This window comes from Moschus berezovskii, chromosome 8, assembly GCF_049115385.1.
Source record: "Moschus berezovskii isolate FMDL1 chromosome 8, NW_MosBer_1.0, whole genome shotgun sequence".
NCBI lineage: Eukaryota > Metazoa > Chordata > Mammalia > Artiodactyla > Moschidae > Moschus > Moschus berezovskii.
The window spans coordinates 62,729,255-62,744,020 of record NC_142467.1 but is presented as its reverse complement, the minus strand read 5'-3'; the positions used below and the strand labels follow the sequence as shown (position 1 = coordinate 62,744,020).

Here is a 14,766-nt window from a genome sequence, read left to right as displayed (position 1 = left end):
TTGTTTGAGATAGTCTGAAAATACTATATTTCAAGGATAATCATTTTTACTATTTTGTTAAAAATTATTGAAAGAAAATATCTTTCAAGATTGTACTTTGCATTTTTAATCACAAACCCACTCAGATACCGAATTGTTAAAATTCATAAATGGACAAAGGGGTTGCAGTGATCTGTAATTTAAAATTCTATCATCTTGTATTTTCCTTTCTAGGTGAGTGGGCTACCAGCTCCTGATGTGTCATGGTATCTAAATGGACGACCAGTTCAATCAGATGATTTTCACAAAATGATAGTGTCTGAGAAGGGTTTTCATTCACTCATCTTTGAAGTGGTCAGAGCTTCAGATGCAGGGGCTTATGCATGTGTTGCCAAGAACAGAGCAGGAGAAGCCACCTTTACTGTGCAGCTGGATGTCCTGGGTAAGCTTTCAAAGAGATACCAGAGAGCTCCTTAAAAACATGTCAAATCAAAAAATAAACTGTTGAAAAAGACTTTACATTTAAGGTTAATGTCTATACTACAGAATATAGTAGAACATCAATTTTTATATAAAAGCCAAAGTGGGCACAGGTTGAGGGAAACTCAAAGAAACTAGAATGACAGATCTACCACTAAAGCTTTTCTGGAAGAGAAATAAGGTAACATTTCAGACAGACCACAGAAGGTAGTATACTCTAGTTACATTTTTAGACAAACTGTATTTGTAGATTAAACATTAAAATGAAAAATTTTAAACTAATATTTTTCTGGTCTATAGTCTAAAATCGGAGAAGGCAATGGCAAGCCACTCCAGTACTCTTGCCTAGAAAATCCCATGGACAGAGGAGCCTGGTGGGCTACAGTCCATGGGGTCGCTACTAGTCGGACAAGACTGAGCAACTTCACTTTCACACGTTGGAGAAGGAAATGGCAACCCACTCCAGTGTTCTTGCCTGGAGAATCCCAGGGATGGCAGAGCCTAGTGGGCTGCCATCCATGGGGTCGCACAGAGTCGGACACGACTGAAGTGACTTAGCAGTAGCAGCATAGTCTAAAATAATCAATCTGTTTCACATTTTCACAGGTTGTTATAATCACACATAGTTTAAAATTGAAGACTGTTAACTTTTAGCCTTAGGCTATGCACTTTTTACCAGAAACTAGTCTTTAATTCGGAGAAGTCAATGGCACCCCACTCCAGTACTCTTCCCTGGAAAATCCCATGGACGGAGGAGCCTGGTAGGCTGCAGTCCATGGGGTCGTGAAGAGTCGGACACGACTAAGCAACTTCACTTTCACTTTTCACTTTCACACATTGGAGAAGAAAATGGCAACCCACTTCAGTGTTCTTGCCTGGAGAATCCCAGGGATGGGGGAGCCTGGTGGGCTGCTGTCTATGGGGTCGCACAGAGTCAGACACGACTGAAGGGACACAGGAGCAGCAGTCTTTAATTATGACAAAAATATACTGACTTGCTTTAGAAAAAAAGTAGAATAAAATTCATGTCTCAAACTTGTTTTTAGTAGTTTTCATAAAATTAATGCCCTGTTTTAAAATATTACAATTTAACTGCTTTAAATATATCACATTTGTAATGACTTAAGATATACTGCATCAGAGATATTTTGATATCATTCACTGTTTATTATATAAAAGCTTGATTAAGTTAAAGGATGGGCAATCCTGAATTTGTATTCTATCCAGATGAATGAAAAAGCTGTAAGATTATTCTATGATATAATAAGGGACCTCAGACTAAGGGAAAAACTAGTAATCTGGGAATTTTAAACACACACATACCACACACAAAATTCAAGGGATTACACTTAGGGCAAAACCTTTCTATGCCAATAGCTATGTTAGAGCTGAAAAAGACTTCAGCTGGCATTCATCCAATCTCCTCATTTCTCCTTCAGAAAAGCTAGGGTTATAGTATTATAGTACCAATTACTCTTTTCCCTCAGGTATTTGAAGAAAAGTAAAGACATAATAATTACTGGCATTTGTATATTATTTTATAGTTTACAAAGTGCTTCTTCATTCATAACTGCAACTGATCCTCACATAATTTTGTTCAGTGTGGGCACAGCAGTCACTATTACTTGGGTATCACTTTATAATAAATAAAATTTAGTCTCAGAGAAACTAAACAAAATTTTCCACAATGTGCATGGCTGGTGGGGCAAACAGAATTTGGACCCAAGTTGTTGGTTCTCTTTCGATCACTCAGTCTGATTCCCTATAGGTAAGATGATGACAACATAACTTAGATTCTTCAAATGAAACATGAATATAAAGTCAATTCATCATTACATTGCTGTTTTAGAATTATAAATAGTATACAATATACAACAGTATTGCATACTACTTTAAAGCTGAAACATAAACCTTCCATTCCTGTTGTTAGTACTTTCTAAAACTTTTATATCAGCATACAAACTTCATTAATACTTTGGTTTGACTTAATATTTTTATAATATTTCAAATACATGAATTTTTTATTAATATGTAGCAAAAGAACACAGAAGAGCACCAATGTTCATCTACAAACCACAGAGTAAAAAAGTTTTTGAGGGAGAATCAGTGAAGCTAGAATGCCAAATCTCGGCTATACCTCCACCAAGGCTTTTCTGGAAAAGAAATAATGAAATGGTACAATTCAACACTGATCGAATAAGGTAGGATAAGTATTTCGAGAGTTAGTTACACTAACTATAGTGTACTTGGGTGAATCCAGTTATCCTTTGAAATGCATTATAAATGGCATGCATTTGTGACCTCAATTTGTCTAATTTTAAAAGCATATATAAATGAAACTAACACAATACTGTAAATCAACTATACTTCAATTTTTAAAAATATATAGAAATATGATAAGCCTCACTAAGCTAGATTCCACTAATCAGAAATTTAGCAATTAAAGTAGGCTAGGATTTACCCTTTTTACTAACAATAAAAGAAGATGACTCAAGGAAATAGATGATACAAACAAGATTAGGGGGATGTTTAATTCAAGAAAAGCAGTAGTTATGCAATGACTGGCTACAGACTCAGAATTTCCAAATGCTTTTTTTCTTCTTACTAGTATGACTCTGTAGGTCAGAGACATCATAAGTAAACTCTCACAGAAAAACTAATTCCTTTATTTTCAACTTGTAATTATCTCTTTCCAGTTTATATCATGATAACTCTGGAAGAGTTACTTTGTTGATAAAAGATGTAAACAAGAAAGATGCTGGATGGTATACTGTGTCTGCAGTTAATGAAGCTGGAGTGACCACATGTAACACAAGATTAGATGTTACAGGTATGTCACACTCTTATAAAGTGCTCTGTCAAGTGTTATAAAGAACTTAACTGAGAGTTAGTAAGAAACAAATTCCAGCATAGTGTAAAATCTGAGGGATTCTTCTCATACATAGTCAAGTGCTATGTCAAGTGTTATAAAGAACTTAACTGAGAGTTAGTAAGAAACACAAATTCCAGCATAGTATAAAATCTGAGGGATTCTTCTCATACATAGTCAGTTTTCTATTTTTTCTTTTCCTGTCTGATAAGGACTACCTAGTGCAACCCATGTGTTTAAAACAAGCTTTCTAAATTAACTTTTATTTGATTTATTTCAGCCCGTCCAAACCAAACTCTTCCAGCTCCTAAACAGTTACGTGTCCGACCAACTTTCAGCAAATATTTAGCACTTAACGGGAAAGGTCTGAATGTGAAACAAGCTTTTAACCCTGAAGGAGAGTTTCAGCGGCTGGCAGCTCAATCTGGACTCTATGAAAGTGAAGAACTTTAACCACTCTACCAACACTGGAAAACACAACAACTATACTATCAATAATATATTCAATTAAATTTTTGAAATAAATCCATAGCTGTATTAACAGATTATGGCTTTAATTAGGTAACACAACTAATATATATTTATAATACATTTATCCTTTGATTCCTGCACATTCTATTTACCTCTCTGGTTTGTGAAGCCTACAGAAAATCTGGATTTGTAATTGTAGAAGATCTTTAACAAATGTGAGGTTTTAACATTTAAGTCATACACACACTTACAGGTTATAAATTAATATCAACATTTTAAACACATCTAATGCTTAATAAGATTTACTGATACTGCTTTCTAAATACTGTTTTATCTGTTTTTTCTGATGGGACTACTAACATGGTATAGATTATCTGAGTGTTCCTTAGTTTTATGTCAAAACAGAATAAAATTTCAAATATTTAAAACAGACTGTCTCCTCTTCACAAAAGTCGAGATCTTTACAATAAAACTTCTGGTTTATTGCAAAACTTATGAATAACAAGCTCCAGAAGGGCAACAATACTATATCTCAGAACAGTTTATCTTGGTGACGCTCACAGCTCAGTTTATTCCTCCTGATACAAAACTAGACTTTTTATGTTTGCACCTCAAAGGCAACCACAATAACTTAAAGCATGATATTATCTCTCCTGAAATTGTGGTTTTGTTTTAACCAAATAGGTTTCTAATTTTTCAAGATCATTGAGCTCAATGGATTAAAAATAGTCTGCAGTCCTCTGCCTAATTCTTATAGGTCATATAAATTTGAATACTTAACATGGGAGGGAGGTTTCCTCCTCCATTTCTAGTTCAGATAACCTATTACTTTAGAAAACATAGTTTTGCCAGCCTCTGAGAGTCCCAGTCCAGGAAAGGGCAAATCCAGTACATCTTTAAGTTAGGCCAGTAGCCCTTTTTCTCTCAGGTCTCTACTCCACTGGCTGCTGGCCTTCTACTAGACCTCTCCTATTCCTTTTATCATTGATAGTCTTTGACCCCTGCTGCTGTGTGGCCTAGTTTTCCTTTTTACCTGACATGAAACAGCATTTATCAACATTATTCTATATCTCTTTCAGAGGAATAACAAAAAGTGGCTTTATTTTTTACTTTCAAAACAGCTTGATGGGTTTCTCAGCTGGCTAACCTGGGGCTTTTTAGTTTATTCCTTTTTATTTTCGTTTTCACCAACATGAGAATCCCCTGCAGTCTCACATTCTGGCAGGCTTGCGGATGCCTTAATTTACAGTCAAATTTGGTTTTTTCTAACTATTGCTAGTTTACAAATCTCATGTTTGCAAAGCTTCTGTGTCAGATATGAGTCTGGGCTCTCAAGAACTACTGTCTCGTCCTACCGTTTTACATCATCACTGCTAAACAGATTCCCCCCGCCCCCATATATATATTTCAACGTTCTCTTCAGCCATATTGGGTGGAAAGCGGGGTGGAAGCTATTTCTAGCAACAGCTCTCAATTAGTAATAATTGGTTTCTGAAAGCTACAGCGGCAAAGTGGGGTCTCCGTCACAATTTCAGGTCTTGGCGTTGAGCAAACCTTGCCCCAACGCGACTTTGGTATGTAATTTATTCTCCTCAGTCTCTTGAAGTCTAATAGAAGGACAAAACACCTACTTTTCAGGAAGGGGCAGTATGAAGACTAAACAAGCCAACAGATATTAAAGAGTCAAGAAAAAGTAGCCCATTATAATTAGTTACTACGATTTTTATGATTATGCCCAGGCCTAACGCCAGGTTTGCCCTAGAAATCGACAACACGCAGGAGACAAATGCCGCCACGCGTAGGCCGGCCTCCTGCCTCACGCCAAGCCAGTCCACGCAGCCCTCAGTGCGCACGCGCATTAGTATCTTCAAGCCTCGCCTGCGCGCGTTGTCAGAGGACTTGCTCAGGCACACAATCTAGGGGCGCACGTGCACAAGAGAATCGCGCAGGCTCTGAAGGCCTAAGAAGGCGAAACGGGCGTCGTGGTCCAAGTCGGCAATGGCTGAGGCTTCCCGGTGGCACCTAGGCGGTGAGGGGCGCTCCTAGGGAGTGGGTGGGGCAGGGCGGAACTGGCAATTCGAAATACCCTGCAAGAAAATTTGTAACCCCGCATGATTTCTGATGAGAGATATAATCTCCAGATCGTTACCCTTCACAGCCTCTTCTTGAGAATCGGAGAGGTTCATTGTGTGTGACAGGAAAAGTGAAGCCTCAAGGAGACATCTCGCCACTTGCCGGAAGCTGGATCTGGGTGCAGCCACTTGCTGTATACTGGCCTTCGCTGAGCCAGCCTTAGAAGGCCTTTGTTGATCGAGGGAGTAGCAACCTTAGCAGAATCCCAGGCAGAGTCCTTTTTCCTCCCTCAACAGGAGCCAGCCATCCCAAGCAGTGTTGACGGATGGCAATAAACGATTAGGGACAGATGAGGGGGTTTTGTTTGGTTTGTATTTTGCTTTTTCAGTTTAAAACAAGACTGGTGAGGAAACATCCGGGTTATAAAATTCATTATGAACAGTCATAAAATGATTGCCTATTATCACCATGGGAAAATGTTACTAATTATTCCTTCTTCATAAAAGTGAGAATAAAAACATAACCAGAAGCTGTTGGAGCTTTCCTTCACAGTGTAAAATTGCTGTGTTTTTCCATCCCTATGATTTACATACATTATAAATTAAGGAAAATTTTTCTTTTATGTCTCACAGGAACTCCGAAACATAAACTGCGTTACAGAGAGGACGTAGAAATTAGAACCACACTTCAGGAGTTGTTACTCTACTCTATTTTTTTAATAAACTTATGTATATGTAAGTACACAGATGTCGATGAAGACACTGTTTGAACTAAAGTTATCTGCAGATGAAAAATAACATGGGTTTTTTGGAAAAAAAAAAATAGGCTTTCAGACTACTGAAAGCTCTCAAAAAATAGTGACACATTTTAAACACTTTAAATTCATTTAGATCGACACTATGTCCATTTCTTAAGGGGCACAACTTAAAGTCACAGATGTAATAAAAAGCTTTCATAGTCAACTTTGGTTGAATCAATTATTCCTGTTGGCAGTTCTATCTTGAATATAATTATTCCCTTGAGTTGCCAATTCTTGATTTCTTTTAGAGCCATACAGATACAGCAGCTTCACCCTAGTCAGACTACAAATGGGTCAGACAACAAATAAGGCCTAAGAAGTTAGTCTTGATGTCTACTTTGATCTTTTCCCTAGCATGTTACACAGTTAATAGTAAAATATGCTAGTTCTGAGTTACAAGAGATACAAATCAGTGCAAATCTTTAGGGTGGACCAGGAAAATATCTCAACCTACATTCCTCCTGTGAGTTAATAGCATGATCAGTATTAAAGAGCATTTTGTCTTTATAGCACCCAGTGGTGGCTCAGAGGTTAAAGCGTCTGTCTCCAATGCGGGAGACCCGGGTTCAATCCCTGGGTCGGGAAGATCCCCTGGAGCAGGAAATGGTAACCCACTCCAGTATTCTTGCCTGGAGAATCCCATGGACGGAGAAGCCTGGTAGGCTACAGTCCACGGGGTCGCAAAGAATCGGACACAACTGAGCGACTGAACGGAACGGATACAGTAGATGTGAGGTCACTGGCTGGACTTATGGTATGGCAGTTATTGGGCTGGCAAAAAAGTTCATTCAGGTTTTTCTGTAAGATGGTATGGTAAAACCCATACAAACTTTTTGGCCAACCCAGTATTTATCAGTTAACTAATTAATTGGTATGTGGGAGTGAGCTTGAGTCAGATATTGATTAAAAAACAGCTTTAATCATCTCATAAGTTATCTTAGATTAGTTTTTAAATGCTTATTACAGAACATTTGGGAAGTAGAAAATATTTAAAATCAATCACATTACTCAGGGATATTAAAAAAAACCACCTTTTTATAATTAGGAAGAATGCAAAACAAATCTCCAACAGGATTTTTAAAATATTTTTTGTGTATATAATGACATTGGAGAAGGAAATGGCAACCCACTCCAGTATCCTTGCCTGGAAAATCTCATGGGCAGAGGAGCCTGGTGGGCTGCAGTCCAGGGGGCTGCAGAGTCGGGCACAACTGAGCGACTAACACTAACTAATGACATAATATGCAACATTAGAATGGCACAGGTTCATGTTTGCCATGGAATAATGTTGAAGATGTATTATTACTAAAAATAAAGGTCTGCTAGCAAAAAATATTTAGTCTATACCTTGATCTAATAGTCCATGGGATGGCAAAGAGTCAGACACAACTGAGCGACTAACACTTTCACTGATCTAAAACCTACCCACCTACCCCTGGAAAGTGTGAGAAAGAATACTAGTTAATGTTCTTTTCAATCTTATCATGTGCCAAAACATAGTTTTAAGTGTTCCACCTGAACTATCTCACTTCTTAAAACATTAGAAGATATCCCTATGGTGGGACTCAAACCATTCTGTTTGATTTTAAAGTTCATATCCTTAACTACTCACTATATTGTGTTGCATACTCCCAGTGTTAGAAAAAAGCCAATTTGCATGATAGTATGTAAAATGTAGTCTCAGTTTTGTAAAAATAAAGTTGTCTTCTCTATACTGTGTATGCATTTAGAAAAATCTGAAGTATATATGCCAAACTGAACTCTTAAGTAGTGGGTTAAAGGAAAGTTCTTCCCGTTTTGTACTTTTCTATTTTATTTTTTTTATTATTACTTTTATAGTTAGCAAAATAAAATTGAATTTTCAAAACAAAATTAGGAACAAATTACAAGTACATTTTTAATCCTGATAAAAACTTGAGTTTTTTTAACATAAATTTTAAAATAAAAAATTCTTTTCCTTAGTGACTTTTGGGATGGTAAACCCACATATGTATTACTTAAACAAAGTTATGTCATCTCTATTTTTGGACACATCTGTGGCTGGTGAAGAAAGAACCAACTTTAAGTCTATTCGCAGCGTAACTGACTTTTGGAAGGTAAGGTGTGATTGGATGAAATAGTTTTAGGTATTCCATAAAAAAGCCTTTGGCATACATCATAGGGACTTTGATACTTATTTATTGAAGGAATGAATAAAAATAAGTGTCATTTCTTCAAACTATTATAATCAACCAGTGTTTATTGAGAACCTGTGTTCTCAGTGTGATATAGTTCTTACAACTTTAAAATTGTATATGGTGAAAATTACTGTTAAAAATTCCTTGAATTGCCAGCAAATTCTTTGCCAATGTTGTGGTGAAGGGTTTTCAGTATACCCCTCGGAGAAGAAAGGTTATAGAAATGAGTTAATACTTGTTAAGTGCTTAGAACAGTACATAGAAAGTACTCAGTAAATGTTAACCATCTTCATTATAATCAACATCATCTACCATTACCATTATTAATGGTGGCCTGGCTAATAATTTTCATACTTGTCCTCAAAATCACTGATTTTTATATTGTTATGGATAACATTATGAATGTAGATTCTGTTCACAGTTGATATGAAAATATTTTTCCCATAACATGTATTTTTCTATATGAAGTTTATGGAAGGACCCCTTTTGGATGGTCTGTACTGGGACTCATGGTACAATAAAGAGAAACTGTATGATTTAAAGAACAGCAGTCGCATCTACTATGAGAACATACTTTTAGGACTCCCTAGAGTCCGTCAACTAAAAGTCCGCAATGGCACATGCGAGGTCCATTCATTCTTTCGGTCTTTGATGGACGAATGTTATGACAAATACACTTCTAAAAATGAAGATATGGCTGATTTTGGCCTTAAACAAGATACTGAGTAAGTAGTGTAAAATTACACATAACTTTCGTAGCACTTAGCATTGTATCTTCAAACAACTGTGAAAATATATTTATTTTACAAATGATACCAACAGGGAGCTGGCACGTAAGGAGACTCTTTCAATACTAGTATCAAAGGAAGACTCAGAGATGCAGTGTTAAGAAAAGGAAGAGTAAACATGTTAAATTTTTGTTTACCATAGGACACAAAGTGGGTTTTTTTCCCCCAGCGTGGTAGATGAAGTGTTCAGTTCAGTCGCTCAGTCGTGTCCGACTCTTTGCGACCCCATGAACCACAGCACACCAGGCCTCCCTGTCCATTACCAACTCCTGGAGTCCACCCAAACCCATGTCTATCGAGTCAGTGATGCCATCCAACCATCCCATCCTCTGTCGTCCACTTCTCCTCCTGCCCTCAATCTTTCCCAGCATCAGGGTCTTTTCCATTGAGTCAGCTCTTCGCATCAGGTGGCCAAAGTGTTGGAGTTTCAGCTTCAACATCAGTCCTTCCAGTTAACACCCAGGACTGATCTCCTTTAGGATGGACTGGTTGGATGTCCTTGCAGTCCAAGGGACTCTCAAGAGTCTTCTCCAACACCACAGTTTAAGAGCATCAATTCTTCGGCGCTCAGCTTTCTTCACAGTCCAACTCTCACATCCATACATGACCACTGGAAAAAGCATAGCCTTGACTAGACGGACCTTTGTTGGCAAAGTAATGTCTCTGCTTTTTAATATGCTATCTAGGTTGGTCATAACTTTCCTTCCAAGGAGTAAGCTTGGCTGCAGTCACCATCTGCAGTGATTTTAGAGCCCAGAAAAATAAAGTCTGACACTGTTTCCACTGTTTCCCCATCTATTTCCCATGAAGTGATGGGACTGGATGGCTTGATCTTAGTTTTCTGAATGCTGAGCTTTAAGCCAACTTTTTCACTCTCCTCTTTCACTTTCATCAAGAGGCTCTTTAGTTGTTTTTCACTTTCTGCCATAAGGGTGGTGTCATCTGCATATCTGAGGTTAGTGATATCTCTCCCAGCAATCTTGATTCCAGCTTGTGCTTCCTCCAGCCCAGTGTTTCTCATGATGTACTCTGCATATAAGTTAAATAAGCAGGGTGACAATATACAGCCTTGACGTATTCCTTTTCCTATTTGGAACCAGTCTGTTGTTCCATGTCCAGTTCTAACTGTTGCTTCCTGACCTGCATATAGGTTTCTCAAGAGGCAGGTCAGTTGGTCTGGTATGCCTATCTCTTTCAGAATTATCCACAGTTTATTGTAATCCACACAGTCAAAGGCTTTGGCATAGTTAATAAAGCAGAAATAGATGTTTTTCTGGAACTCATACTGAACATAAGGCAAAGTGTCCATTTTTGCTTTTATAATACTCAGTCAGCTTCTCTGGCTCTGGCAAGATGCCATTATACACATCCCAAATGCTTTTTGGGATTCCTAGGGAGTGTCTCCGGAGAAGGCAATGGCAAGCCACTCCAGTACTCTTGCCTAGAAAATCCGATGGAGGAGCCTGGTAGGCTGCAGTCCATGGGGTTGCTAAGGGTCGGACATGACTGAGTGACTTCACTTTCACTTTTCACTTTCACACATTGGAGAAGGAAATGGCAACCCACTCCAGTGTTCTTGCCTGGAGAATCCCAGGGATGGGGGAACCTGGTGGGCTTCTGTCTATGGGGTCACACAGAGTTGGACACGACTGAAGTGACTTAGCAGCAGTAGCAGCAGGGAGTGTCTCTGAAGTACTCTGCTGCTTTCTCACTCTGGCTTACTTCAGTGATATCTTGTAATATTTCCAGTAGGGCTTCCCTGGTAGCTCAGCTGGTAAAAAATCCACCTGCAATGCAGGAGACCTGGTTCGATCCCTGGGTTGGGAAGATACCCTGGAGGGGGCATGGCAACCCACTCCAGTACTTTTCCCAAGGATAGAGGAGCCTGACAGGCTACAGTCCATGACATCACAAAAAATCGGACAGAACTGAGTGACTCAGCACAGCACAGCATCTTGAAAAGGGGCAGTTAGGTTTACAGACACTGCGTCGGATGATGCCTGCCAAAGATATGTTGGCCATTGTTCTCCAAAGTGGCTGTGGTTAATATTAGTATAGACTCACGTCTACACTTTATATTGAAAATGTAAAAGCCCAATGCCACTGACACTACCTACCCTTGACACAGAAGGTGCTGGTATCATTGCATTTAAGGTCATATGAAATCATAGAGGCAAAGGATCTTTTTTAGAATTTGATATTTAACAAAGTGAGGCAAACATTTACAAAGGTCCACACTTTCCTGCTCATAATTTCCATTCCACAAGCAACCACTTTTAGTTGTTTCTTCTTGTATATACTTCATATTTCTAAATAGTATGCGTATACTGCTATTAATTGGTTTTATAGTTTTGTATATCTATCGTCTCTGTCACAGAAAGTATGTGTCATATATCCTTCTTATACCACTTCCTCCTCCAACAAACTTCCTATTCCTCTTTAGTTCAGTTCAGTTCAGTTCAGTCACTCAGTCGTGTCCGACTCTCTGTGACCCCATGAATCACAGCACGCCAGGCCTCCCTGTCCATCATCAACTCCCGAAGTTCACTCAAACTCATGTCCACAGAGTCGGTGATGCCACCCAGCCATCTCATTCTCTGTTGTCCCCTTCTCCTCCCGCCCCCAAACTTTCCCAGCATCAGAGTCTTTTCCAGTGAGTCAACTCGTTGCATGAGGTGGCCAAAGTATTGCAGTTTCAGCTTTAGCATCAGTCCTTCCAATGAACACCCAGGATTGATCTCCTTTAGAATGGACTGGTTGGATCTCCTTGCAGTCCAAGGGACTCTCAAGAGTCTTCTCCAGCACCACAGTTCAAAAGCATCAATTCTTCGGCGATCAGCTTTCTTCACAGTCCAACTCTCACATCCATACATGACCACGGGAAAAACCATAGCCTTGACTAGACGGACCTTTGTTGGCAAAGTAATGTCTCTGCTTATTAATATACTATCAAGGTTGGCCATAACTTTCCTTCCAAGGTGTAAGCGTCTTTTAATTTCATGGCTGCAATCAGCATCTGCAGTGATTTTGGAGCCCCCAAAAATAAAGTCTGACACTGTTTCCACTGTTTTTCCATCTCTTTCCCATGAAGTGATGGGACCAGATGCCATGATCTTTGTTTTCTGAATGTTGAGCTTCAAGCCAACCTTTTCACTCTCCTCTTTCACTTTCATCAAGAGGCTTTTTAGTTCCTCTTCATTTTCTGCCATAAGCCTATGGTTATACCATAATTTTTGTTAATCATTAGTCAATGTTTATTTTATATTTATATAAATATAAATACAGTGACTCCATTTCCCTTCTTGCGTAGTTTCCCCAGTATCCCTAGGACTGATCATTGCTTTGTAGGTTAACTTATTTTCTCTCTGTATGAGTTTTGGGCGTTCTTGAGGACCACAATGTGCTTGTATAATTCTCTTGTTTTGTATGTAAATTCTTAAGTATGGTGACACATTCTCTTAAATATTATACTGATATAATAGTATAATAGTACTACACACTATTTCCCTTTCAATAAAAAATTATGAGATAAGTCAATTATTTAATTACACGTTTTAATTTGATCTCAAGACTAACTGGTTAGGTATTCTTACATTGCAAATTATAACAACTACAAATAATATACATTCCAAAATTAACATGGATTTAGACTTTTAATATGTATCATTTCCTAACAACCAAAATATGAATCAATTTGTGTTTGTCTTTCTAAAATGTAACATTCATTAATTAAAACCAATATTAAAAATTGGAAGTAGGAGAGGGTTAGCATAACAAACGTTGTTTCATTTTAACAATCATGTGGAAAACGTGCAAACATACAACTATGGAATTTTCATTAAATGAGTATTTTTTCTTAGTGTTATCAATTTTATCTTCTCTGGTGAAAGCAAACATGGTATTACTAATAGGAAAACAAGTTTAAGCAGAGCATCTTTGGATAATTTTTCAAATCTGGGGAGACTAAATAGGAACTGAAATGAAAAATCAAAGCTTAATTTTTTTATATCCCATAACTAAGTTCACTGGGCTTCCTGAACTGCTCTGCCTGCAATGCAGGAGACACAGGAGACATGGGTTTGATCCCTGAGACAGGAAGATACCCTGGAGGAGGAAATGGCAACCAATCCAGTATTCTTGCCTAGAGAATTCCATGGACAGAGGAGCCTGACAGGCTATAGTCCAAAGGGTCACAGAGTCGGACACAACTGAACACACACAGGCACACACACACAGATAACTTAAAAGTAGAGAGAATGGAAACAAAATTTACTTATATAGATTTTACTTCGTGTACTTTCATTAAAATAAGATACCTATATAACAACATAGACATTTTAACAAAGTTTTTATTTATTGGACATTTATAAATGGTATATGATTGTTAGAAGACAAACTGTAAAGCATCTTTTTCCCCCACACTGAGACAGATATTTCTGAATTAAAACCCTGGATATTCTTGTCCTCCTCGAAGACTGAAGATATGATAAGACAACAGGGACATGTTAATGAAAAAAATTCATCATTGTTTTATAGATTTCAAGTTCCTGAGGAAACGGATTAAATTTATTTTTTCTCATAGCACTTGTATTGTCCACAATAAGCACTAAAAAATGAAAACATATGCAACCTTAATCCTTTTAGTTTAATCCTTAACTCACCCCCTTGCTTCAAAATTACTGTAGTGCTTATGAACTTAGTACTACTTTTTTAAAACTACTTTTGAACCAAAAGTTAACTTAAAATCTTATTCTCGGTCAAGCTTTCTCATCTCTCCATTATTCTTTTTATGCCTAACAGATGGAAGTACTCTTCTCCTGGTATGAACTCCCCTTGGCACTGGGGATTTGTTGGTGTTTACCAAAATGGGGGGTATATATTCACTTTATCAAAATCAAAATCTGAAACCCTAAACAAGTTCATTAACCTCCGAATGAACAGCTGGATCACAAGAGGGACTAGAGTTATTTTTATTGATTTTTCAGTATACAATGCTAATGTAAATCTATTTTGCATAATCAGGTGAGTGACTCAAGACCTCTTATTAGTATATTGAATTTAAAAGGCATCCAGAGCCCTTGTTAGAGTTTCCAGTTTGTGCATGTTTGTACTGAGATTAAAATCATAAGC

The 14,766-nt window shown here is 37.9% G+C and overlaps 2 protein-coding genes across 5 annotated transcripts in view; both read left to right on the top strand.

The window, feature by feature from the left end:
- MYOT (myotilin) overlaps window positions 1–4,227 on the top strand; it is a 68,997-nt gene extending 64,770 nt beyond the window's left edge. For all 4 annotated transcript variants that reach the window (XM_055429250.2, XM_055429249.2, XM_088838648.1 and 1 more), the window contains 4 exons: window positions 214–421; window positions 2,495–2,660; window positions 3,156–3,289; window positions 3,609–4,227. In XM_055429250.2, coding sequence (XP_055285225.1) covers window positions 214–421; window positions 2,495–2,660; window positions 3,156–3,289; window positions 3,609–3,781 — 681 coding nt within the window. In that variant the 3' untranslated portion in view covers window positions 3,782–4,227. The remainder of the gene's footprint in view (window positions 1–213; window positions 422–2,494; window positions 2,661–3,155; window positions 3,290–3,608) is intronic.
- A 1,570-nt stretch (window positions 4,228–5,797) lies between these two features.
- The window catches only part of PKD2L2 (polycystin 2 like 2, transient receptor potential cation channel), a 51,022-nt gene continuing 42,053 nt past the window's right edge, over window positions 5,798–14,766 (top strand). Inside the window, exons 1-5 of the mRNA XM_088838647.1 lie at window positions 5,798–5,828; window positions 6,505–6,606; window positions 8,634–8,767; window positions 9,317–9,573; window positions 14,437–14,658. Of these exons, the coding sequence (XP_088694773.1) occupies window positions 5,798–5,828; window positions 6,505–6,606; window positions 8,634–8,767; window positions 9,317–9,573; window positions 14,437–14,658 (746 nt within the window). The remainder of the gene's footprint in view (window positions 5,829–6,504; window positions 6,607–8,633; window positions 8,768–9,316; window positions 9,574–14,436; window positions 14,659–14,766) is intronic.